The 27938-nt window shown below is 44.3% G+C and overlaps 1 protein-coding gene across 3 annotated transcripts in view; it reads right to left on the bottom strand.

Moving 5' to 3' along the window:
- Positions 1-27938, bottom strand: part of Tiam1 (TIAM Rac1 associated GEF 1) — a 264074-nt gene that overhangs the window by 105528 nt on the left and 130608 nt on the right. For all 3 annotated transcript variants that reach the window (XM_048346332.1, XM_048346331.1, XM_048346333.1), the window contains exons 3-5: positions 23175-23342; positions 15807-16785; positions 1652-2099 (exon numbers count right to left, since the gene is read on the bottom strand). In XM_048346332.1, coding sequence (XP_048202289.1) covers positions 1652-2099; positions 15807-16772 — 1414 coding nt within the window. In that variant the 5' untranslated portion in view covers positions 16773-16785; positions 23175-23342. The remainder of the gene's footprint in view (positions 1-1651; positions 2100-15806; positions 16786-23174; positions 23343-27938) is intronic.

Here is a 27938-nt window from a genome sequence, read left to right as displayed (position 1 = left end):
AGGTGTTCTACTTTTTCTTTCTCAATACCTAAGTGTTGCTAAGGAAAAGTCAGCAGTAAGTCTTGCATTTGAGTAGCAATGACAAAGCCCAAGTATGTCAACATCTAATGGGAACCTGTCAGGATTAAGACTCAAAGGGCTCAGTAGCTTGGTGTTCTGGGCCTGGATCCTGACAGATGGTGTCACTCAGATCTGGGTCACCAGGAGAGTGATGGCTCCCTCCTCTTAATGGGCTCCTGGGCTATGCTCCCAAATGCCAGCACTCTGGCTTCCGGGGTTGTTTCTGCTCTGTGGTAGAGCCAGTGCAGAAACACACAGCATACTTCACAACTAAATGCTAAAGTGAATGACAGCAAATTAGAAGGTATTTATTGTGAGTATATGTAAAAAAAAATACATGATGTGTACAGGTACATATGCATCTATTCATATGCAGACTCAAATATACATGCAATATAAAATAGAATATGATTTACACAAACATAATGGTTTTACACATTCCACTAACATATGAACTGTAAAATCAGTGGTAGCCTATTGATTTCATTATAGGATTCATGTTAAAGATTTTTCACTTTTGGAGGTACAAATGAATAATTAGGAAAAAAATCTTAAGAGTGTAATTCTTGCCTGGTGAGCAGGAAATTATTTCTCTCTCTTTTCTATTTTTCCCTTTGTTAACCCTTTTATATTAAAATAAGTCTTTGCTAAAAACAAAAATCTTTGTGGGGCCATTTGTACATTCAAAACCAGCTGTATCTATACAAAACTGACAAGACAGGTTCTAGCTTAATAGTCAAACACAGCAAAAATTTTTTTTAAAAATCATTTGCAATGACCATGCTGGGGGAATTAACTGCTCAGGGTATAAAGGTTCAGTTAAATCAGATTGACTTCTAGAGATTTGTTTAGAAGGTTGCATCTCTAGCCAACAATACTATATCATATGTTTAAAACTATGTCCAACAGCCAGGTATATTGCTGCATGCCTGGAATCCCAGCTACTCCTGGAGCTGAGGCAGGATAATGGCACGACCAAGATCAACCTTGGAAATTCATGCGCCTCAATCTCAAAACCCCACATACCAAAATAAAAAGGGCTGTACCTCACAAGTAGGGTGCATGCCTAGCATGTTTAAGGTCCTGGGTTCTATTCCCAGTATCGAATAAAATCCCAAGCCAGACACTTTGTAGATCTTTACTGGTGGCTGCAGTCACCATCCCTACCCAAGGATGATATTTAAAAATAAGCAAACATACATACATACATACATACATACAGGCATGCATGCGTGCATACACTAAGAGATCTCAGATAGAAAAAAAATGGGGGGGGGGGAGAGGGATGCACGTGTGGGAGAGGGCTTGAACTCAGGGCCTGGGTGCTGTCCCTTAGCTACTTACTCTCCAGGCTGGTATTCTACCACTTGGGCCAAAGCTAGCTAATTAGAGATCAGCGCCTCATGGACTTTGTGTCTGGGCTGGCTTTCAACCACTATCCTCGGATCTCGGGTTCCTGAGCAGCAAGGATAACAGGATGAAATCAGTTTTTCTTTTAGTGGATATGAAATAAAACGCCTGACATGGGTAGCCCGCTCCCTCTGCTGGTACCGGGGTGCAGCCCCCGCGCCCCCCCCCCCCCCGCCCCTACCTTTCAGGGACACCCAGTAGTGCTTCCACTTCCTGCGGGTGGCTGACTCCACCTTCTTGTTCTTCTTGTGCACCAGGAAGTTCTTGACGGCCAGCGCGCCGGCCTTGCGCACGGTGCCCTGCGCGGCGGTCAGCAGGATGTCCGACTGGCCCGGGGAGCTCAGCGTGCCGCTGCTCTGCTCGTCGCTGTGCGCCGAGCCCGCTTCCTCCAGGCTCTCGCTGTTGGTGGTACTCATCTCCAGCTCCCTCCGAAAGTTCTCGTACACCCCTTGGCGAGTGGCATCCCCGGTGGAGCTGCTGCCACTGTCGCTGCCCACGAAGGCCCGGCCAGTGGGCGGGGAGTAGCTGGAGTTGGTGGCATTGGATCGCCTGGACAGGAGGTCCGTGTCCGTGGTGGCCCCTTCGATCCCACTGTCAGCAAACTCGCTGCCCTCGCCTGCGTTGACATCCTTGGGGGTGGAAGGGAAGAGAGACACGTGCATCACGCCGTGGAGGGAGCCCGGAGCTCCCCGAGGCCCAGTCGCCAGCTCTGCAGTGCAGGAGAGCCACGAGGCTTGGCTGACCCCCCCCCCCCAAATTTCCCTGGACCACCTCCTCCTCACTCCAGCACACCTCATCCACCCCACAGCAGCTCAGGAACCCTGCAGCCGCCCAGCATGAAACCTAACAACTTGGCATGCTCGAGAAACATAAAAGAAACAGAGTACACTTCAAAGAGCGTATCATTTATCAGACTCAGAGAATTAGCTAATTGGCAACTCAGCTATTGAGATCCATCCATTGCCATTACTGAGAGAGCTCATTGCTCTCAGCCTCCCTGGCTTGGCCTTGAACTCCAGGAAATTCCAAAGGCCAATTAATTGTTCTAGAAGAAGAGGGTTACAATGCATAAGTAGGTCTTTACAGCTGGTACTTGGCTAAAATAAAAAAATAAATAAATAAAAGGCCTGCTCAGGAGTCTATCTTATAATGGTATGACTAAATAGCATACTACCTCACCCACTCACCCAGCAAGGCCCCACATCCCGGGAGCAGGCAAGGGTCCTCATGTCCTAATCAGCTAGCTTTGCTTCCTGAAAACAGCCTCTCACTCCCCATAGTACTAAATCAGTCCGTGGGGCCCACAGCTCCAAGTCAGGCTCTCCAATTACCCTGCCCTTTCAAAGCCGGGATGCTAGGAGCCCGGAGCAGGCGACCGGCCACCCCTGGGGCCCAGTGACAGCTTAGGGCAACTGCCAAGATGCTGGGGTATCGATTCCCAACTGAAAAACATTTAGAACTTCCAGAGCTGCCTCTGTTCATCAGCGGAGCACATCCAGGACAGGCAGATCTATTCTTAAATCAGAATCTTAATTGCTCTAAAGTGCTACAGGCATTCCCATAAACAATAATTAAATAATGGTAGTAATCAAGCGAGCATAATGACAGCAATACTGGATGGGGCAGCTCAGGAGTCTTAAGGATAAGGCACGAAACTGATATTTCTCAAAGGCAGACCATAGGAACATGAGTCCCGCAAAGAAGAGAAGGCAAAGTCATACTAGATGGTCTGAGATTTTGCCATTTTATTTTTGAGCCTGTAGTCTCATAAGTCTCAAAAACATAAAAATGAAAAGGATATTCTGGACTACCATGTAAATGAATTCTCTGGGCTCAGATCTTTGCTGAGAGGCAATGGGGCAGAATGAGCCAAAATCCTATTGGCCTACAAGGCCCAGAGAGGTGATGTGGTCATTGGTTCACAGGTCTCATTCAGTCAATTCAAACTTAAAAGAGTTGTTCACAGTTCACTGTCATGAAAAATTCTAATTGAGTAACTAAAAGTGGCAACAGAAATATTAAATAAATAAATAGAGGTACATAGCCAGACCTAAAATAGAGCAGGGAGTAGTGGTAAAATCAAAGCTGGGGGAGGGGGGATAACGGAGCAAACTTCTAAGCACCAAGTCCATTCCAAAAGAAGTTTAGACCTCTAGCAGTTAGAGGGACTTGAGGACAAAGAAACTGCAGCTCTGCAACTCCGTGGCAGATCACTGGGCAATGGCTTGGGTGTGGTACATTCCCCAAGGATTCATATATTAGAAGCTTGGTTCCAATGTGGCAATGATGGAATGTGGTGGAACCTTGAGGAGGTGGACTTCAGGGGGCAGGAATTGGGTCACTGGGGGCATCATCCTTGGAAAGGATTTATGCTGGTAAGAACAGGTGGTAAGAATAACGAAGACTCAACTCCTCAATCCCTCTGGCTTCTGGAATCACTAGGTGATCTCTCGCTATCACAGCACGGCCTACCATGATGCTATCTATGTACCATAAAGCTCTAAGGCCAGCACATGCTAGCATCATGATCTTCTAACTCTAACAAAAACTGTAGCTAAATAAAGCTCTGTTCTCTATAAATCAACTAGCCACAAGCATTTTGTTGTAGACATGAAAAATGGACTAATATACCCTATCATGGCTGGCTTGTCCCTCCGCCTTGTTACTTGCTCTCCTGACTATAAAGAGCCAGGGGTGGCCATGAAGGGCCCCTATACACTGGTAAAAATCTTCCACACAAACAAGAAAAGTCTCTTATGAACTCACATTTCTCCCTGGCATATACTTTAGCATATACTTCCTTATATTAACAGGGAAATTAAGTAAACAGGAACAATGAGAGGAATTTGGCAATCATTGATATAGATAAACATGAATCAGGAAGGATAGGTCTATGAATTCCCAAACTTTGTGATTTATTTTCCTGCATCTCAGTCCTTTTCTGATAAAGGCTAGGGGAACCTAAAAAAATCAATATAGTTGTTTCCAAAAGGAAAATAAATAAATGTGGTGCCTCTTTATTAGTTAGGAGAAGACAAGCAACCCAAGTATCATCCTAAGTCCATAGGAAAGATATCAGTAAAAAGGACAGCACTGATTCCATGCATCTTGTAACTTAAGTTCCAGAACAGGAAGGGACCTGGCAAAGTCATCTCCTTGATTAACTGGCAAAGGACACTAGAGCTCTGAGAGCCACAATCTGGCTGATGGCAGATGCAGAGTTAGAACCTGTGCTTGCAAGTCCCTTTTTGTTATCATCTGGCGGCCTCATGGCCCAGCTTCAGGTAGCACCTGGACAGCTTCTGCCAACTCCATGCTTTCCCCCTCACTAAGCTACTAAAAATGCCTTCTAATTTTTGCTGGCAAAAGCTAAATGATTGCTCACCTATGTGCCTTGACTTGCCCAAAAAGCTAAAACCTACAAGAGGAAGGAATGGAAGGAAGAGACAGGAAGAGGATGAGGGAAAGACAGGCAGAGTGCTGACCAGCTGCTTCTCAAGTGCAAGCGGTTTACAGGTCACCACCGTGCTATAAACCACTCGCCCTCATCAGAACACCCACACGCCTCTCTCCACGTCAACTGAGTGTCTATGGACACTTACCTCACAGTCAGACCTGAACATCTGCTCAGGCCAATTGACGTGGTAACCTTGCCAATGGCTCAGGCTGTGTGTTCAACTCCAAGATGGCTACCAAACCGAGCAAAGAAGTGACTGCACTGGGTAGGAGGCCTGCTGGACCCAGCTGAGCTCACATCCTACAGCTCAGTGTAATGGCTGGGGAATGCTCCTGGATCTGTGACCCAAGATGACTCCACCTTGTCTCCAGAAGTGGTTCATCAGGCTCCGTGGTACGCAGCCCCTCAACTGCTATGTGGTGCCCAGCCCACTAGAAAGACATGCTGGCAGCCCTGCTCCAACCCCTATTTCATCATGAGGCTTGGGATGCCCCAATACCCATGAGCCCATCCTCTAGCACTGTGGACAATGGGATGAGACCTGCCAGAGACACAGGCCCAACACCAGTCTCTTTCCTCATGAGACACCAATGTTCCTTGGTCATCTTTTGGAAGGGTTCCTCTTTCTATCTACCACAGTCTCCAGGACATCTTACAAAAGCACTATGATTCTTCCCACTCAAAGAAGCATCTGGAAATCTCTTGACTCTTCACAGCAGCAAGCAGTACAGGAGAGTGACACCAGGAAACAGTGGCCTGGGAGGTCCTGCTGTCTTAAGTAGTCAGTGTAAGACACTTCCTCCTGGCTAGCATCTGACTCAAGCTAGGCTATTTAACCAAATGTCTTGCAAAACACACTTTCCCAGCAAGCACAAAGCCCTAAGTTCAATGACACAGTTTAGTCCTTCAAAAGTTAACAAGGGGGGAAGGGTGTCTGGGGGTGTGGCTCAGTGGTAGAGTGCTGCCTTAGCATATATGAGACCCTGGGTTTGATCCCCAGCATAAGAGAGAAAGGGAGGAAGAGAGGAGAGAGGAGAGAAGGGGAGGGGGGAGGAGAGGGGAGAGACAAGAGAGAAAGGAAAGAGGGGAGGAGAAAGGAGGGAGCAGAGAAAGAGAGGAAAGAAGGAGAGACAAAGAGGGGGGGTTGATCCCCAGCATGAGACAAAGGTAGGGAGAGAGGTGAGATGGAAGAAAAAAGGAGAAGAGAGAGGGGGAAAGGAAGAACAGAGAAAGAGAGGGGAGAGGAGAGGAGAAAGGGGGGCGGTTGATCCCCTGCCTGAGAAAAAGAAAGAGAAAAGACAGCACCAAGTGGACAGAAAGAGAGGAGAGAAAGAGAGAGGAAAGAAGAAATCAGATGAAACAGAGTAAAACTGGTGACCCTAGCCAAACAGAGCAATAACTGCCAATACCGTGCATGCTCCAGCAGATAGCTCAACATCTCCACTCTTCGTGAAGAGATTGCCGATTCAGAACAACACTCACAGAACAGGGAGGCTCTTACATTCTGCTCTCTCAGGACAAATCTTCCCACCCCTGCTTTCCAGAACACTCCATCCCACTGACAGTTTCCTGAAATGAGTGTGTGCTTGTCCCCAATGCACTCACAATGGCCCAGCTGTAGCCCCAAGCACGCACCAGTGGCTGGCCAACAGTCTTCTTAGCTATGTATGCTGAGCAACCAAATGAGCTCCCGTGTTAACAAAGGAAGGCAAGAGGCAAACACCAAGGCCTGCTGTCACTGTCTTAGAAACTGGAGGTCACCAGCAGGAATACGGGCTAGGACACACTGCCACAGCTGCACACTCAACACTTACAAACACATCTTGCCAGGGACTGCTTGATGTACTGACACAATTCTGAAATGTTTATTAGCTCCAAGTTACAGGAGCCCTGGGGCAATTCAGAGAGCAGTGGAAGCAACTGGCCACTTGTAGTTCTAAGTCAAATACAATTAGAATCCGCTTCCCTTGCTCACCTCAGTTTCCCTGATGGCCTCGACCTAGCTGGAATATACCTGTGCAGAGAAACTAAATATAATCCACTGCACTTGTTAGACAAGGAAATTTCGATTTGGAGAAGTAATACCACTATTTCTGCTTTGTTGAATTCCAAAATGTTCCACTTATGTTTTTCCTTTCTTCTTTCTTACCTCTATATGTAAGAAACTTGGCTTCTCGTATGTAATCATGCACATCTATTCTCCCTTTCTCGGTGACTCTGTTGCACTGTTTCTCTATCTCTACACACACACACACACACACACACACACACACACACACACACACACACACACTGGTTCTCAGTATTCCTTCCTTGATATGCATGCACTCCTTGAACAGTGTTTGTATAATAGATATTAATTCTTGGCAAATTACTCTGCATTAATCTGCAACTCTGTTTTCTCTTCTGGTAAATGAGGACAGCAACAGTGTCTATTTTGAGGGGTCTTTTTTTTCAGTACTAGGGATCAAATGAGGGGTCATGCACATGCTAAGCAAGCACTATACCCTTAAGGGATGGTCCCTATGACAGTGTGCATTTATAAGACATTTCACAAGATAAGGATACTGAATTAGTCTGTGAGTAATATCTAGCTAGAACTATGGTCTGCAAGGAGTTATCTCCTGAAAAACACTAGCCACGATTTCTCCCATCCTCGCCTTCTTGCCTGGCCTCGTATCTCAGCCCTAGGGGAGAAGGCACTATCTGACCTCAGCTACCAGCTTCCTCTACCAACATGGAAGGAAGGATGTCGCTTGAGAAAAACAGGTAAGTGTGAAGTTCACACTAATGAGGCTTGTGTGTGTCTGTCTTTGCGCATGTGCGCATGTACATTCAATTGGCAGTAAGAGTCTCATGAGATATCTTGCCTGGGCTGGCTTCGAACCTCAATCCTCAGACCACACTCCTGAGCAGCTAGGACTACAGGCATGCGCCACCATCACCCCGAATAATGAGGCTTTTTAATTATTTTCACAGTCACTAAACAGCACACCAAACCAACAACATGGTGATATAATCTTCACAGTGAATTAGTAATTATTTGGCATTATTGCTAATAATTGTCATTCCTGACTTGCCAGAAATAGGAAAGAGGCTCAATTTCCCCTTTTCTTCTTTTCCCAGAGCAAAACTCTCCAGGTCTTTTTATATTTCCAACAACCATGCCTTCTTCTCTAATGATTCCCAATGGGAGTGACTCACAATTTCTCTCAGTACAACCATTGGAACTGAAATTCTTAGCGCTACTAAAACGAGAATCCAACATAAATCAGCAAAACACTTAAGTGCTGCAGCTTCAGATAACCCTTGGTTGGAGAATGCACCGTCTCCACGTGAAATGAACTATCTTGCCTCCCTTCATCTTCCTGTGGGAGTGCTTCTACCTTGTACTCATCCTTGCTCTATTCTCTATCCCATACCATGCCACCCTGCCCAGTCCCATTGTTTCCCTTCCTAGTGCCATCCTTGCTTTCAGCAACAAGCTCTCCATTGTAACTACCTTCCTCCTGCGAGTCAATCCTGCACGCCAGAGCCAGATATACCTTCCCAGTGAATGTGAACACTCCACAGGTGGCCCACCTTAGTACCTGCACTATGGACGCCCAGTGAAACTGACTCATTCCAGGACATCCTCCCAACCTCCTGCTTCTGGAAACACTTATGCACACCTGTTCCTTTTCTGTTTATTTGTTTTGTTTTTGTTGCCAGTCCTGGGGCATGGAGTCAGGGCCTGAGCACTGTCCCTGGCTTTCTTTTTGCTCAAGGCTAGCACTCTACCACTTGAGCCACAGTGCCACTTCTGGCTTTTATCTATACATGTGGTGCTGAGGAATCGAACCCAGGGCTTCATGTAAACGAGGCGAGCACTTTACCACTAGGCCATATTCCCAGCCCCCTGTTCCTTTTCTGTTTTGCCCTCCCTTCCCACCAAGCCCCTGGGGATCAAACCCAAAGCCTTGTGCATGCTCTAGCCATTGAACTTATTTCTTGCTAGCCTCTTGTTTGTATTTTCTTGCTTGCTTTTTGTGAAGATAACATGGGTCAAACTTTGCCCTAGCTGGCCTCAATTCAAGATCCTCCTGCGCCAGCCTCCAGAATGTTGTTCCTTTTCTATAGCTAGATGCCTTCCCATTCAGAGGGAAGAAGTTGCCATGCCAACTTGTCTGCAAGAGTATCTCCTCTCTCCCACTCCAACCCTACTCTATCAACATTGGGCTTCTTGCTTTTTCTCAGATGTGCTAAGCATCCTCCCACCTTCTAACTCAACAGCCAACTTCCTCTCCACTTTCAATCCCCACCCAAGACTGTGCTCTCATGGGGGTCCATGCTGACACCTCTGTCCATAACCCCTCACCACCAGTCCGTCCTCACTTGGCTCCAGCTTTCTTCCACAGCCTACCAATTGCTTATTACACAGTCTCTACACACACACACACACACACACACACACACACACACACACACACCTCGCTCAACTAGCTCCATGAGCTCAGGGATCTTTTCTGCTCAACATATCCCAAGGGCCAAGAATAGTGCTGGCAGAGGGTAGGAACTCCAAAAATAATTACTGAATGAACTTACTGCTATTCATTTCCCACCACAATCTCAAAACAAGGAACACAGTTTCTCGTGGAAAACATTTGCATTTGATGTAAAGGGTGACTCACTCTCAAGCTCAGCTCACACTTCACTCAAGTTGAGATGACAAATTTGTCCGAGCAATGCGAGCTTCCATGAGCAACTTTCAAGCAGTCCAGTGGTCTTTGTTGTTTTTATGTTTTTGTTTTTTGTGTGCTGGTTCTAGTTGGTTTGAACTCAGAGCCTGGGCACTGTCTGTGAGTTTAATCATTCAAGATTTGTGCCCTAGCACTTGAGTCACAGCTCCAACCCTCTTTACCAGGCCTGCTTAGACCACAGTCTTCCTATTTATGATTCTCACATAGCTGAGAGGCTTGGGCCAATGTCCAGCTTTTTATTGGTTGAAATAAGGGTCATGTGGACATTTTCCAGGGCTAGCCTCAAGTCTTGATCTTCCTGGTCTCAGTCTCTTTGGTAGTTAGGGTCATAGATGTGAGCTACCACACTTGGCTAAAAGAGACAAACTAGGCTGTTTAACACCCAGGCAAGGTACTGTGTCTATGTGTGTTCCAATACCAACAAAACCCCTATTACAAGGTAAAACTCCGGCAGGTATTTCTGAAGTTAGGTCCCCTGGAAACCCTGTCAGACCTTCAGAGCAGCCTGGCTTTACTGCCATATCTTACAGTCTCATTTCTATTCACAGGGCTCTAAGCTCCAAGGCTGGCAGGAAAGCCAGCATTTTTACATGTTGTTATGTCCAACTTGAGTTGAGGGACACACATCTCCCACTATATCAAACTAGGAATTTTCCAATTCTAATACAATTTAACTAGTATTGTTCCAATTTTAATGGGAAGCAGTGGGTGAATGGAAAGAGGAATGGTGGGTGAATACAATCCTAAGAGTCAATGTGTGTACGTGAAAATGGAACAAGGAAATGATGAGACTCGTAGGGGAAGGGAAAAGCTGAAGGGGGAAATGATGGAAGGAGTGACTCTAATCAGAATATACTGTACTATAACGTGACAAGTTAAAATTATAGAACCCCTTGTACAACTATTTCAAAATAACAATATATTTTTTAAAGGAGGGGTTGTTTTTTTCAAAAGGCTGAACTTTCACACCCCTCATTAGCATAAATGAGCAACTCTCCAGGTACAAAAGCAAAATTTTGCTCATATAATGGGGCCAAGCGGCAAATCTCAAACAGATTGGATGTAGAAAGAGGTATGAGATTCTAATGTTCTCCATTAAACAACATCATAGAGATTCACAAATATAAAACAATGGCTTTCCTCCCACTATATTTTCTATAATTTTAGGGAAAAATTTTAAAATCTTAAAGAAAAAGTTATGTGAACATGTGATGGGTATCATCACTAACTAAAAACTAATTATTTGTTGATATTCCTATTTCTATCACAAGGTGATAAATATTGACAGATATAAACCACATAAACAGAAGCTTCTTAGAGTTCAAACAAACAAACAAAAAAAATCCAAAGGGGTCTGAGAGCTAGTGACATAGCTGTCGCTCAACTATCCCCCCTCCCTCCTACTCCCTCAAAAAAAGAACTTGGCAAAGAAAGTAGATACTCCAAATGAAAAGGGATGGGCTTGTTTTCAAAATAAATAGTTCAATGCTTAATTTACATACCAATAAAGAAAGATAAAGCAGTAAATACTGGATTTCAAAAAAAATCTAACAGAAGAGAAGTGAAGTTACTTAAAAATAGATTTCAGCAGAAAATGTTTTGTCTCAAGAAAATGTGCTTTAGGGGATGTCTTGAGAGGATATGCAGAAGGGTGGCTGGTGGGTTTAAGTCAGGAGACAGTCCAATTTTTCCACTGGTTCTCTAAGGAAGCTATGACTAAAGGATAAAAATCAGTTAGCTAAAGATGCCAACTTGCAGCTTGGAAAACAAACTTATTTCTAAACCATCTAAGCAAAGTTGTCAAACAAAACAAAATGTTAAGAAAAATCAACACAACTTTTCTAAGAACTTAGGATCATCTACTGATAATGCTGCACCTTTTGATGTGGATCTTAAAAAAAAAAATATCAACTCAATGAATGCTAATCAAAGAAAACATCAAGGATAGCCTCTTGGGAAGCTTTCCTGGTCATCTCTTCCCCCTAACAACTGGTTTTGTGCAAAAGGATTGGGAAGTAACTATTTCATTTTAGCCAACAAGTTCATTTTTGCTTCTGTACCACAACTGAGGATTTAAACTAGCTGTACAACTTGGGGGGTGGGGATAAGGAAGGAAGTAACAAGTTTGATTTTTAAAAATATACTCACTGCCTTACATATGGAACTGTAACCCCTCTGTACATCACTTTGACAATAAATTAATTTAAAAAATCAAAAGGCATAGAAAGGTACAGCTTTGGAAGATAGGACAATTTCCATAGACCCACAAGACCAGGATTTGAATCTAACTGTAAGTCTTGTCACCTAATCTCTTTAGATTCTCTTCCTTCTCTCAAAGTTAATGGTGTTGGGTAAGGAGGATATCGTAAGGTTTGCTCAGAAAGGAAACTCGCCACATAGTTCAGGCAGAAAGGAGTTTATTGGGAGGAAAGGAAACTGCCAGCCCACATATGATGGAGGTGTGGGACAAAGGGGAAGGGAGAAGGGAAAAAGACAGAAAAGAGCAAGAGAGAGTAAGAGAGAAAAGGGAAGAGAGAGGGGACTGTGTTGAGCCAGGTTATATAGGAAAAGGTGGGAGGTATGGCCAGGTGGATTGGATGTGACCTCAGAGAAGGAGTTGTTAACTGCCTCCAGGTGTGCCAGTTACCTAGGTAACTCAGGTACTAGGCACAGACTTAAACGTGGGGGGGGAGGGGGGGATGCATCTGCATGGAGCCCTGGGGTTGGGGGGGGAGAACCTTACAGATATCTCTAAGGTTCCTGCAAGTTGGTAAATTGAACAACCTACGGCTGAAATGAATCCCCGTGCTCTGCTTGAGCGCTTCCTTACCCTGTGTTACAAACTGGCCAGTCAAACCTATAAACCTAATCCCTAGCACCATACCTTAGCGGGGGTCCCCTTGCAGTTCTCTAGGTACTGTGACTCCAAGAGAGACTTGCTCAGTAGAGCTCAGCCAGCAGTAGGCAAATGAAGTTCTCACACATATGAACAAAGGTTAGGAACCAACGGCTTCCCTTACAAGTTCAGGACTCAGCTATAATATGACCAGCCCTTAGCAGCTTCCTTTCTTTCCAACTCACCTTCTGAAAGTCTCAGAGTGCAGGAGAGCTGAACTCTAGAGGAGTAAACCACACTTCACCACATCTAACAAAGCCTATGTCATGAGTTTTTCCACTCATCCCCCCCCCCCCCCCCCAGAATCTTGAGTCCTCTCATCAGCTCCCATTAGTAAAATCCATCAAGAGGTCAAATGACCAGCAGCAAGCTCAAAATCCAAGCTTGGACATGCTGACACTCTTGTCTTTGGCAAGGTAACAGGTTGCTCCTCCTCTATCTATATAACCAAGAGCCAAGCTCTGGCCAACTCATCATTAATTAAGTCCAATGAGGAATAGATTCATATATATACTTTGATAGAAATAAATAAAAGCAAATTCTGCGCCCAACAGTATAAGGCTTTGCTCATACTACTACTGACTTGTAATATAACGTTCGCACATGGCATGCAAGTGCCTGTGTGCAAGTGCGCACACACACACATACATGCGTGTGCACACATTCAAATATATGAATTACATGTCTGCCAGATACTGTGGTACATAATACGAGTCACTTCTCAAAATCTCATCTGAACTCTACGGCCTTCCTGTTTCAGTAATACATCCAACTACTGAACAAATATAAAAACAGGAAGAATAGCCAAAAACTCTTTTTTGATCATTTTCAAATCAAATGAAATTGTTCACATTATTTTGGATACAATGTATTTTCTCCAGGCCTAGAGACCATGCTCTTGGGCCAAATGTCTGCCAGGAACTTTTTTTTTTGGAAGTGGGGGGGGGATAAAATTGCTGACAGGAGTATTACCAATTCAGCTACATCACCAGGGCAGACAAGGAGACTCTAATATCTATGATTCAAGCTCACTGGAGAGGTCCCCTGGGTCAAAAACTTTAACTGATGAAAAAGAGAATTCTTTTTCAAGGAAGCTTCCACACCCACTGTCTCTTAAAATACACTGGAACATAGTGGGCTCAAACTTAGAGTAGGAAATGTGGGTGGATGGATAGTGTTGTGTATAATTCCGAGGTTTGTTTCAAGTCATTAAAGATCCTCACTCAACACATAAAGTCAATACAAAAATAATCCTTCTGTTCACTTCATAGTCTCTGCAAAAGGCTTCCAACCATGGAATATCATTTGATTCTTCAGATGACCCTGGTAGAGGCAGTGTCATTCTCCCTGGATAGAAAATTATCCATAAGGCAGAGTAACTTGTTCAAGGTCACCCACTGGGTAAACAGCCCCTGCAGGATGCAAATATTCTCCTTGGGATTCCTCATCCATAGCACTTTGCATCACATTAAGTGGTGACTTTATGAGACACCACACTTAGATGATCTCACTTCCATATATTAACAATTTCAGAAGGCAACAAGCCAAGGACTAGAAATTTCATACAGTTACAAGAGGAGATTTTTTTCAGTGGGTCCAGATCTAGAGGGGAGAGCTGCTTTATTTTGCCCCTCCTCCCAAGGGTGGCCATGCCTCAAAGGCTCACACCCTTCTTCATAGTAAGGTATAGGGGAACATTGAGGCCCAGCTCCTCACTGTTGAAACCACTGAAACAGAAGAGCAGATCACAGACCTCTCCAGCCTTCTACAGGGCATTGCTCACTTAGCATTGCTTTAGGTGAACGTGAAGATTGAAGGTGATGCAAAATGACAATGTGTCCTTCTACCAATACAAAGCCTGAGGACCAACTGAGTCAGACCTGGATACCAACAGGATGATAGACACCTGCAAGACAGACCCTTGGTTGGTGCCTTTCAGGTGCCCAAACCCTGTTCTCTCCCCTGTGACAGATGAAGAAATTAAAGCGCCAAGCAATGAATAACTTGCCTACAACCACCCAGCTAGGAAGCAGTGTAACCAGGAATATCTGGCTTGGACACTGCCAGCAAAAGCCATCCTGGAGAAGAAACACAGCTGAATGCCAGTTTTCTTTTCTCACTCCTTCCTGCCGTCCATTATCTGTCCCTTCCATTGTCTGTCCAGACAGACCCCTGGACAGAAATCAACCTCCAAATTCACACAGGACTTGTATCATAGCTGAGGAGGGGGGACATCCCCTACTGGACCTATCATTACTCAGCCTACAGAGATCTCTGCTAGTCACCCCAATACCGAATATTCCTTCCAAAGCAAATGGACACAATCTGAGCTTTTAACCTGAAGCAAGTTCTACCATCCAATTCTCCAAAATCATTATTATAACCCCCAAACTCCCAGAACTTTGCAACAGAGAACACCAGGTACACCAAAGGACCAGAGCATGTGACATTACTTGGCATGAATTATGCTAATATTTTCAGGGGGGGAGGGATTAAATACCTTTTAAGTCCTTAAAAATGTGTTTACACCCCGTTCTCACCAACACTGGACCTGGAAGCACCCCAGCTAAGCATCCTTATCCTCACTTTTCAAAAGAACAACTAGAAGTCAGAGTTTGCCCAAGGTCAAGCAAATTGGCTGTAAAATAGGAACGGGAACCCACCCATGCTATTCCTTCCGTTATACCTCCCTCCAGAGACAGGGCTGGCCAGTATTGCAAGAACAGGAAATTGAAATGGCTCCTGGTAAGACAGCAAGCCTGCCAAGGCTGAGAGAAGCTGACAAGTGACCGGAGCCCTCTCTGAATTGGAAATGCCTCTTCAAAGGAGCTGCCCACAAGCCTCTTCCCACCTGCTGCAGTGAAGAAATGAGCTCCCCGTGCACACAACCCACCATGCCCATTTGCCCACACAGTGGGCACCAAGTTAGGAAGGCAGTCCAAATCACGGGAGACTCTGAGATGCAGCTTTCCAACTTGAACTTGCCACTTTTATTCTTATTTTTACTACATCATCTCCCATCACTCACACACACACACACACACACACACACACACACACACCTTCCTTAATCCCCTCCCCATAACTACAGAACTATAAGAGAGTGGAAGCAGAGACTGGCACCAGCTGCAGTAGCAAACAGAGTTAACACCCTAAAGAAGGGGAATTTATAAAAGCAAAAACCATGCACTCTAGGAGCCATGCACCCCTTCCAAAATATCAAACGAGATTTCCATCGGTTTACCTGAGTTGTTTTAGATCTTCTGCCGTGCATGCTGTTGCTATGGCTAATTTGGGGGTTGGTGGCACCTTCAGAAAGGCAGTGAGATTTCCTACAGGGAAGTGTGTTGTAATTACTGTATGGAAGGTTCTCTTCTGCAGCAGCTGGTGGCATCTTATGGTTTGCAAGATCGGGAATATCAGATACCAAATTCCGGCAATAGCCTGCAAATTTGCTCCTGGGTCCCCCATTCGCCGTTGCCCCGGAGTTTTTCTGAGCGTACAAGTCACCCAGGGAGTTGGCACGCTGACAGGGGCTGAGCTGCGGCGGACCCGCCTGGCTTTCCATCCCCCGAGCCTCCTCGCAGTCCTTCTCTTCGGCAGAACCCAAGATTTCTTCGTTGCTTGTTAAATGTTCTTGGCTCAGATCGGAGAGTGAGAATTCCAGGCTGTCCTCCCGCCAGATGTCTGCAGATTTGGAGCGTTTCTTCTTAAAGCTCGCCGTCTCCATGAAAGCGGGCCCATTGGATGTATAGGGATGCTGCCTCCTGCCTCCCTCAGCCAAGTACGTCGCGTCATCCTCGTGGTCCAGCCTGCTCCCCTCCGAGTCTGGCACGCTCTGCACTGAGGCTGCGGTGAGCACGATGCTGCTGTCTACGCTGGGAGTGACGGAAGAATCCGTGTAAGACACGGGTCTCAGGCCCATATCCACGCGGTCCACCCAAATGGGGCTCCCGAAGTCCTCTAGGGTACCCTCCTGAGAGAAGGGCTCCAAGCCATTTTCAGCCAGGGACTGGGGGATGCTGGGGGTGCTACTGGATCGGGTGCTCACTTCGGAGTTCCGGTGGATCACCTTTCCCGAGGAAGCGTGCCGTGTCCGGCGCGTCTTGTGCGAAAGGCGCAGCGAGCGCGACGTGTGCTTGCGCCCCAGGCTGGCATGCTTTTCTCTGTAAAACTCATGGTCTACATTTTGGCTTTCGGCGTTTCCCATGGTTCTCTCTGATCTGTAGCAGGGTGCGGGGGGGGGGGGAGAGGGGGGGAAAAAGGATAATTGAGTCACTATTGGAATGGGTATGGGTATTGTAGAGACAGGGCGCAGCGTGCAGTCTGTGGGGTCACAGGAGCAAGTCAGCTTTCCGACAGGCGCCTGGGAGAACCGCGCGCTGCTCTCTCTCACCTGACGGCAGGTGTCAGCTACCAGGGCCTGCTGAGATGGTGGCCGGAAAGTCGGGGGGGGGGGGGTTGTAGTAATAAGTGCACACAAATCCTCCCTGGAGAATGAAAGGCCTGAGCTTGTAATGGAAGCAGACGTCTAAGGGGCACCCAGGGACGCTTTTGCAGTTCAAAACTCAGCTCCCCTTCACTTTCTTCCTCAGCTGCGCAGTGACATCCTCCAATTTAAAAACGGTTTGTCTCTATGCTAGTCATAAGCTTGAAAACTCTAAAGTACAAGCCAAAGAGTATTTCTTTTTTCTGTTTGGAATGATGTGTGTACATACTTTACAAATATATAGTTCATACGACAAAATGTAAAGGTGGAGTTGGTAAACTACCTCCCTCTCCTTGACCATTTTTTTCCCTTATTTTTATTGGGATTTTGTGTGTGTGTGTGCTGTTATTTTGTTGGTGGTGTTTGTCACTTTATCTAGACAGTATTCATACTTCATGATCAATAAAAGATAGGGGAGAGGGTATCTCAAGAGGTAAATCCAAGACAAAAAGAAAGCAGGTTTTAATCCTTCATTTTCACACCACCCTGAAAACCCTGTTTACTGGGGGAACAGGCAGGAGGGCTTTTTAAAAAGGAGGGGTGCTGGAGTGGAGGTGGGGATGGGTAGAACAAAATAAAATTAAAACCCTGTTCAGCAGCAGACGAATGGGTGTATTTCTGGGAGCAAATCCAACCTGTGAACACCAATCTGGTACACGGTGCCCCGCACACAGAAACTCACATTGTGAAACCGCCAGGTGTGACTCAGCCTTTCAGGGCCATCCAGGTTAATTCAAGTCTTTTCTTAACATTTTCCCAATCTCTGGCCCTGGCCTGATGAAACAATTCTGGTACCCATGGCAGGCAAGAGAAAACTCTTCAAAGGCCAATGGTGGTGACTCTCTGCTCAGGCTATGCTTACTGAAGAAGGGCCACTTTCTTACAAAGTAGACCTATTTAAGACAAGGCACACAAAAACCCTTGACAGGAAATAGGATAGCTGGGAGAATCCAGAGTGGACCCTTGTGGCCACCTCCATGGTCATTCATCAAGAGAATACCTACTGAGTAGCTGCCATGTTCTAAAAGCCAGAGAAACAGCACTGAACAAGAAAGAAGCTCAGTCCCTAGCCTCATGAAACTGATATTCTAACCAGGGAAGATTTCAACAAAAATAAATAAATAAATAAATAAAAGGTGCCATGCAAAACAGGAAGCAATGGTGCGGTGAGCACTGCACAGAGGACGAGATGCACTGGAGTCTAATCTACTTGTTGTTGTACAAGTCCACTGTTGCGCCTGATCCTCTGCTCAGCCTCTCGTGTGTGTACCTTTACCGAAATACAATGTGTGCTAACAGGAAGGGAAAAACCTCTACTTTTAAAGGTAACTCATCCAGATACCAGATGTCAACCTATTCCTGTACTGGAATATTCCCTGCGAGGCCACACACCATGGGATTCTCGGAAGGACTCTTCCAAAAAAGAGGATTCCCTTTTACTAACAGTAAGTATATTTCCAAAGCACGTTAATACTTCTCTTACAGCTGTCTTAAGCAGCAAGAAACAGAGGTGACTCAGAGTAGAAGAAATAAAAAGGTTGGCTGTCGGTCCATTACCATTGGAGCTATCTTAATTCTACGGTATAGCAATGCTAGAAATATATTATGTGTATATATATATATACAAGCACACATACATACACACATGTGTGTATATGTGTGTGTGTAGCTACACACATGTGGGTAACAATAAAGGCCATGACCAATTCCTCCCTCCTCCTTCTTTTCTTTGAACTCGAGTCCCACACTTGCTAAGCAATCACTCTACCATTTCCATTTCCATTCCAGTCTACCACTCTACCATTCCTCCAGTCCTTTTGCTTTTAGTTTGTTTTTCAAGGAGGAGCTTGAGCTTTTTCCACAGACAGCTTCAGATTGGAATTCTCCTACCTCTACCCCCTAAGTAGCTGAGATTATAAGCATGCACTACCACACCTCAGCTACAATGATTAATTTCTTAAAGAGTTCCTGACGTACATAGTGAATGTGGTGCTGAGCGATTGAACCCAGGGCTATGCTCTTGGTAGGGCAGTGGTTTAAGTTACACCTGAAACCCAGCCCGTACATTAAAGTTGCCTACATGTTTTAATAATAAATAAAAGACTTCAACAAATGTTAGGTACAGCTCTATTTTAAGAATCACAAAGATTTCAATTCAAAGAGGAAAGAATTATGGGTAAAACAAATTTAATGGAAGGAATACACTGAAAGACACTAGATTTACCCTCCTCTATCCTATATACCAAAAGTTTGCCAATATAACTCGATATATATTTTTCAACAACAACTTTCTAGTTAGGTTCATTTGTACCAACAGAAAAGTAATCAAAGCCAGATGCCAGTGGCTCATACCTGTAATCCTAACTATTCAGGGGGGCTGAGATCTGAGAATTGTGGTTTGAAGCCAGCCAGGGAAGGAAACATCTATGAGACTTTTATCTCTAATTAACCACCAAAAAAAAAGCCTAAAGTGAACTATGGCTCAAGTGGTAGAGTGCTAGCCTTAAGCAAATGAGGTTAGGGTCAGACCCAGGTCCTGAGTTCAAGCCCCAGTACAAAGACAAAAAAAGAAAAGTAAAGAAATAAAGTTAAAGGGGCTGGGGATATGGCCTAGTGGCAAGAGTGCTTGCCTCGTGTACATGAGGCCCTGGGTTCAATTCCCCAGCACCACATATACAGAAAACGACCAGAAGTGGCACTGTAGCTCAAGTGGCAGAGTGCTAGCCTTGAGCAAAAAAAAAAAAAAAAGAAGCCAGGGACAGTGCTCAGGCCCTGAGTCCAAGCACCAGGACTGGCCAAAAAAAAAAAAATAATAATAATAATAAATAAATAAAATAAAATAAAAAATAAAAAAAAATTAAAAAAAAAAACACACAAATTAAAAAAAAATAAAGTTACAAGCCTCAGGAGAGGTTTCCTAAAGAAAATGGCCCCAGTCTCTGTGAGTGACAATGGACTATGCATTATGCTAGTGGCTCGGCTATATTAATAGCATTGTTAGTAGCAAGATTCTTTGCAGGCAGGGCAGAAAAGAAGCTTAGGATATGTAATTCCTTAAAGACACGAGGGCCCAGTGGAACCATAGGCTGACAGGTATAGGCTCTGATCCTTTGTGGAATAGCAGGGCAAGTACCACATGACACAAGGCCAACCAGTGGGACACCCAGTCATGGCTTTCTCTGGTCAGGAGTAAATAATCAAAAGAAGGACTCCACCATTAAGACCAAACACCTCTGAAGCAAAACTCCTCATATCTTCAATAAGGAAAAACTTCTATTTAAGACACACATTCAAGCTGAGTACCAGTGGCTTGCCCCTGTAATTCTAGCTATTCAGGAGGCTGAGATCTGAGGATCTTGGTTTAAGTCAGCCAATGTGGAAAAGTCCATGAGACTCTTATTTCCAATTAACTACCAAAAAGCTCAAAATGGAGCTGTGACTCAAGTGGTAGAGCACCTGCCTTGAGCAAAATGAACTAAGAGACAGTATCCAAGCCAAGTTCAGGCAGGCACACACCACACACACACACACACACACACACACACACACGCACATTCAAGATACATATCTTGAGTAGGTTAAAATTTCCTTTAAGAATATTAAATGAGAGCCAGGTGCTGGTGGCTCACTCCTATCTATTCCAGAGGCTGAGATCTGAGGATCTAGGTTTGAAGCCAGCTAGGGCAGAAAAGTCCATGAGACTTTTATCGCCCATAAACTACTTAGAAAAAAACATGAAGTGAGGGGGCTGGGAATATGGCCTAGTGGCAAGAGTGCTTGCCCCGCATACATGAAGCCCTGGGTTCAATTCCCCAGCACCACATATATAGAAAACGGCCAGAAGGGGCGCTGTGGCTCAAGTGGCAGAGTGCTAGCCTTGAGCAAAAAGAAGCCAGGGACAGTGCTCAGGCCCTGAGTCCAAGGCCCAGGACTGGCCAAAAAATAAAAAATAAAATAAAAAAACAACTTTGGGCTGGGAATATGGCCTAGTGGCAAGAGTGCTTGCCCTGCATATATGAAGCCCTGAGTTCGATTCCCCAGCACCACATATATAGAAAACAGCCAGAAGGGGCGCTGTGGCTCAAGTGGCAGAGTGCTACAGCCTTGAGCAAAAAGAAGCCAGGGACAGTGCTCAGGCCCTGAGTCCAAGCCCCAGGACTGGCAAAAAAAAAAAAAAAGAAAAAACATGAAGTGGTGTTGTGGATCAAGTGGTAAAGAGCTAGCCTTGAGCCAAAGAAGCTCAGGAACAGCACGTAGGCCCTTAATTCAAGCCCCGGGACCGGCACACACGCATGCACACACACACACACACACACACAGAATATTAGTGAGACAGGTACAGGTGCTTCACACCTGTTCCTAGCTACTCAGCAAACTGAGATATGAAGACTCCAGTTCAAAGCAACCCCTGGTAAGAAAGTCCATGAGACTCTTAACTGCAACTAATGTGCAACACAGTGGGACATGGAGGTGTAGCTCAAAAACAGCACTAGCCTTGAGCAAAAAAAAAAAAGCTCAGGGACAGTGCCCAGGCCCTAAGTTCAAGCCCTAGGACCTGCACCAAAATATATATGTACTAGTGAGTGAATATTTCACACATGTACACCCATGGAAAACCTGTGAAAGCATTTACAAAGCATCTGAGCTTGACAGATTACTGCCTTCCCCCAAGTCTCTCCTTTCAACATGTTATTCATTTTTTAAGGAAAGAAAAATAAATAAAACATGTGACCGAGTTTTAAGTCACTAAGGGCTTTTGTTGTCATTTTTTTTTCTCAATCAAGAGTAAGGCACACACCTACAACAAACTCCCAACTCCAAACAGATGGTTTGGAGGGAACAAATCACCTAAGATAAAGGAATAATTGTCTAGCTTGGATTCTGTAGTTCTCTCTTTTTATTCTAAAGGTGATTTGCCCTCTTTCAATCATCTCCATGGCAGGGTTATTTATTTTATGTACCGATTCCCATTTTATTATAATTTGCCTGCAACTTAGGCCATGTCTTAGTTGTCATCATACCTGTAATAAAGTTCTAGTCTGGAGTGGGGTTGCTCATCATTGAGATAGCTTTAAGATAAGAGTGCAAGTGGTAGAGCAAGTGCTAAGCCAGTATGAGGTTCTGTGTTCAAATCCTAGTGTCACCAAAAACCCAAGTGCACAATGATCCTCATGACAAAGCCCATGGTAATTAAATCTGTATCACACTCAAGTTCAAAGTTAACTGTAAGTGTAAGGTTTCTCCCTTGCTGGCAAGGAGAGTGTAAACTTCCCCCACAAGGGATGTAATAATGTCTGCAAGTCATAACGATTATTATTACTTTCACACCCCTGAAGTATTAAAAATTTTATTAAAATAAATGTAATGATTACCCTCTTGTGACTTGAAAACAGACCTCCGAAACTGCAGGGGGAAAGATGAAATATATTTATTCCTAAGTTAAATTTGAAGCGAAAATCACAAGACAACAGATTGCAAATTTAAAATTAGATTCCAGTGGGAGGTCTTGATTTCAAGCCTGTTTTCTCCCTACTGGATGTTGGGCTTGAAGATGGAGGGAAGCGGGGAGAGCTAAGATTAAACTGACATCAAGTTCTCAAAGTTTTTGCTAAATTGTTTCAAACCCATGAAAAGAATTTTACCAAGAGTCACACAAACACCCTTTACCCACCAGGCTCAACAAGAAAGTTCAACAACCAATCAAAGATCATCTGCAATTTAGAAAACGATTATTATTTTGATTGTGTTTATTGACAAAGATTAAGCCAAAGCAGAAAAAAATAAGTTCTGGTTTGAGGTGGGATTTAAAAGCTGGGTTTTTGTCTTTTTTTTTTCTGAACATAATCTAATATTCAGATTATACTTAAAAGATAAAAGATCCTTGGGCAATTCACAGGGGGGGAAAAGATCTCACAATCTTACAGGTGCCTACCTGGCCTTTTGGCACTAGTGCTTTGAAATTATCACATGGGTGTAACCCTAATGCAAAGAAGGGATTCCAACTTCTTTCTCCCACGAACTCTCCACAGCACAGCAATTTCCATGGTAGTAAAATAGACCTGTTTCTCCATCTTTAAAGCAGTTCTATTCATTTCAGACTCAAATCTGTAGTCACAAACTTACCTTAAAAGGCAACAGTGGTCCCCAGCTGGACTGGCCCCAAGAACACTGTGGCATTTAGATTCCAAGGTTGGCAATGACGTCAGGGGCTGGGCTTGGGGAGTATGTCAGCACCTGCCAGTGGAACAGCCATCAGGGTCTCACCTGAGTTTGGAAGAATGTGCCAAAAATCTAAAGAGAGGGTCAGAGGAAACAGAAAAATGGAAAGAAAATGGTCAGCCAAAAGAAAGGAAATGGGCATCTTCATTGGTTCCCCAACACCACCACTGTAACAAATCAATTCCCCAATTTGAAAGATGCAATAATTAGCCACAGGAATAGATTGGCAGCTTCAATCAGATAGATGAACAACTATCAGCGAATTTACATCTACGGTCACAAATAACTCTGGAAAGTGTCACAATCATTTTAATCTGGCCCAGAAGATTAAGCAGAAACAGATGACTGAAAGGGTTGTTTCCACTGCCCTCTCTTGATCCTCAAAAGGTCTCCAAGAGAAAGACAAGGAAATGAGGGGATATGAATTACTCCCAATGAGCTGCATTTAAAGGGTGGTTGAAGAAAAATGACAGTTTAAAAATAACAAAGAGACTAGTCCAAATCCACAGACCTTCTCTTACACACATCTCCTTAAAGAGTGTAGATAAAATATTACAGCAGTATTGAACAAAGAAAATAATTGACAATGGCAGCTCCAGGAACAAGCAGGTAATGGTAATTTGTTTGTAGGCCTACTAGTTTGTTGACTGTATTAGGGCTTGAACTTGAGGGGCTTGGGCCCTCAAATGGCTTTTCTGTCCTTGGCTAGTCCTCTACCATTTGAGCACAGCTCTACTTCTGGTTTTCTGCTAGTTCCTGGGGACAAGAGTCTCATAGAGTTTTCTGTCTTGGATGGTTTCAAAGGGACCCTCAGATCTCAGCCTCCTGAGTAGCTAGGATTACAGGTGTGAGCACCCAGTCTGGTGTTTTTAAGGTTGTCTTTTGAAGTGAGATTATAATTACTAAGGCAGACAAACACTTCACTTCAGTACTTTCCAACTGGACATTCCTCTGTGGGCTGCCACTGCTGTGTTTTCAACCAGGTGGGAACTGAGATGTGAACCACCTGCACTGGGAATAAGGACAGAACTACCTACTTTGAAGCAAGTACCCACACTGAGCCAGTAAGTAGATAAATATCCCTATCTATCCCTCCAGAACAAGAAGTGAACTTCCAGTTCCTCCTTAACGTGGAAAATGTGCTATGTAACCTTGCAGCCAGTGAGTCAGTCTTTCAGGGGAAGGAAGGAGGGCTCTGGCAATACCCCATTATTTTCCCACAATACATACCCTTTCCATGTTCACCCCCACTGCTATACTGTTCATTCCCTTAGCCCAGGCACCCTCCTTCCCCAATTGCTCTCCCTAAATTTCCAAACCTCCAAAGCAGTTCCTGAATTGCTTTGGAACTGGCAGAAATTAATAAGCAACAGCCCATTTATATTGAAATGGACTCATTACGGTGCCAGCTGCCAATAATTTGCAGGCTAGATTCTCGCTGGCAGAGGGGGCCTGCGGGCGGCTGTCCCTCCACCTGCAACCCAAAGGCTGAGAATGCAGATTTAGACTTAAAAATAAAAAACACTATCAGAATTAACATTTTTTTCTATCTATATTATTCTAGGCCCTGAACAAAAGAAAAAGAGGAAGAAGGTTAAAGTTTAAGAGTATTACTTATAAAACACAAAGGAAAACACCAGTGAGTAAATAGAGTACAATTTTCCCCTAACTTTGGATAAAAAAAAAAACTTACGGTTACCCTGATCAATAAAGGGGACCAACAAAGAGCTCCAGATTGTTCTTTTATGTGAATGTATCAACAAGTCCTCATTTTGCTTGGAGCAGGTGGATAGCGGATAGCACCGTGGCCTTATGAATGGTGCATCTGGATTTTCTCCAAGAGCTGCCCATAACTGGATTTTTACCAGAAGACAAGAAGGCACCAAAGACTGGGAATTTGAACCTAAAATCATGCTACAAATCTTGACAAGTGTTGGCCAGATCTTGGCTTTGCAAGTCAAGTTTTTACTTGCAGAATGATTGGGGCAAACTAATGTTAGTCTGTCCTGGTTTTCTGGGTACAATCCACTGGAATCTGATCTCCAATGAATCACTAAAAAGCTAGAGGCAGAGGTGGGACTCAAGTGATAGGGCTCTAGCCTTAAGCAGAAAAACTCAGGCACAGGACAGCATTCAGGCCCTGAATTCAAGCCTCATCAGGGCATGAACATGCACATGTACCACACACACACACACACACACACACACACACACACACACACACACACGTGGGGTGGAGAAGGAAACCATGGTTCCTATTAGATTGTAATGAGCATGAGCATCTATATCACAAAATGTGCTGCATGTCTGTCCTATGATTGGTTCTGTTCCATGTAACCTATTATATTATTTCTACTCCTGCTCTTTCGATTTGTGTCTTTGGTTTGAGATTTTCTGTGCTGGCACGGGGGATTCAACTTGGGCCTCACACTCTTCCCTCAGCTTCTAGTGTGATATTCTACTTCTTGAGCCTCACCTCCACATCCATCTTTCTGCTAGTTAAGTGGACATAAGAGTCTCTTGCATTTGCCTGCCAGGGCTGGCTTCAAACTGCAATCCTCAGGTCTCAGTCTCCTGAGTCGTTAAGATTACAAGCATGAGCCACTGGCACCTGGCTATTTCCATTATGGGGTGAGCTATTGTTATGGGGCTAGTATGAAGCTGAGTCTAAGGTAAATGAAATTATCTTAAATTTGCTATGAGAAATATTTCTCCTAGTGTGTAGATAGGTAACCTCACAGTCTTCCACGGGCATGCATATGCACGTGCACTCACACATGCGGATACATACACACACACATACACACACACACACACACCATGCTCACAAAACCCATCAGTACCAGACTCTGAATGAACCTAGAGAGGTGACTGACCACTACACCAAATGTTTCAATCTCATTCTGATTCACCCTCAACTCCCAGAGCCAATTTCTGTGTCAGACATCAAATGACCAGTTTTCACAGAGAAGTATGGGTTCTGGAGTGGTTAAAGTCTTATCAAAGCTTTCTTCAGGTTTGAAATGCCTGCAGAAACAGGCAGGGCTGACACGCTACCACTGCTCCAACTCCACAGTATGACTGAAGGGGAAACTGACATGTGTTAGGAAGTCTGCTGTCTGAGAACTGCTTTCACCTTCAAAAATACTCCTGAGGAAGGAACTCTCATCCGCCAGACCCTACAAGTTGCAGGAATCAAAACATATGGAGAAATGTGCATTGCACCTGCCTTACCAATGTCCAATTACTGGCTCTATTACTTAATAAATTAGATGACCTTAGGCTAGTAAATCACCCTTCTGAAAAACATGGGTATGGAAAGATTTGCCTTACCAACACCAATCTGAAAGGCTGTTTTAAGAAAGAAATTAAAGAATCCACACAAAGCATTATATGCTTTAAAAAAAAAAAAAACAACTAGGTAAGTTAATGTCTCTTACTTTTTAGAGACCAAAATGTTTTATAACTGAATCAATGAAAAGATTTCCCTTTATCCTGAATCAAAGTGGGAGGGGAAGCCACAGAGAGGCAGACTGGGTCAAAATTCTGAACATGCATTTCATGTAGAATAAGCACCGGAAAGATTTGAGTTCTCACACTGATAATTAGCTCCCAAATCCAAATTGATTGATGAGTGGATGGATATGGTTTACTGGAAATTATTTTTTTCTCTTTTGTGCACGTATTAAAGCTTGAACTTGTCGGCCTTGTGCTATTGTTAGATTTCTTCACTCAAGCCTGGCAACCTACCACTTGAACCACAACTCCACTTCCGGTTTGGAGGCAGTTCATTGGAGGTAAGAGTCTTTCGAACTTTTTCACCCAGGCTGACTTCAAACTGTGATCCTCAGACCTCAGCCCACTGAGTAGCTAGGATTTTAGGCATGAGTCACCAGTATCCAGCTTAGAAATTTTTAAATGCCTTACAAATTGAGGCTGAAGGAAATGCATCAGACCTTTGGAACTTACTGTTAAACCATTATTTTACTTAAGAAAAAATTTAAGAGTGACTTCTGTGACTATATAATTTTAGACAGAGCAAAGAAAATTTCCACTAGAAAAAGAGAAGAAACCTAAAGGAGAAAATTAAGTCAGGGAAGTGAGGATAAGGTAACAATTCCTTGCCTACTGAGCTATACACCAAGTCCACTTAACAGAGCTTGAGGACAAGCAACTCAAACAGGACATGCAAAGATGTTCAAACCTCCTTACAGTAAGATTAAACAGGAATTTCTACTTTGAGACTTCTGTGATATGATTAGTGATTTCTCTGAATTTCATCCTTCCTCATAGGCTCAGTGACAAATTTCATACCAGTATTTCTTGGGCGGCGGGGGGGGGGGGGGGGGGGGGGGGCGGGAAACCCAACAATTCTGATCCCTGGCAATTCAGCCATGCAGTTCAGAAGAGACGGAATTAACTGTTTCACCAGAAACTGTTTTCCTCAGGACTGAATCACTGAGAAGAGGCAGAGGGTTGCGGGTGGGGCGGAAGTAGCTGGGCCATGCTGCCAGATGAATACACACACACACACACACAGAGAGAGAGAGAGAGAGAGAGAGAGAGAGAGAGAGAGAGAGAGAGAGAGAGAGAGAGAGCACTAGTGGCTCACACCAGTAATCCTACCTACTCAGGAGGCTGAGATCTGAGGACTGCAATTCAAAGCCA

The sequence above is a fragment of the Perognathus longimembris genome, chromosome 5 (assembly GCF_023159225.1).
Source record: "Perognathus longimembris pacificus isolate PPM17 chromosome 5, ASM2315922v1, whole genome shotgun sequence".
Lineage (NCBI taxonomy): Eukaryota > Metazoa > Chordata > Mammalia > Rodentia > Heteromyidae > Perognathus > Perognathus longimembris.
The sequence above is the reverse complement of the archived record's forward strand: the minus strand, read 5'-3'. Positions and strand labels throughout refer to the sequence as shown.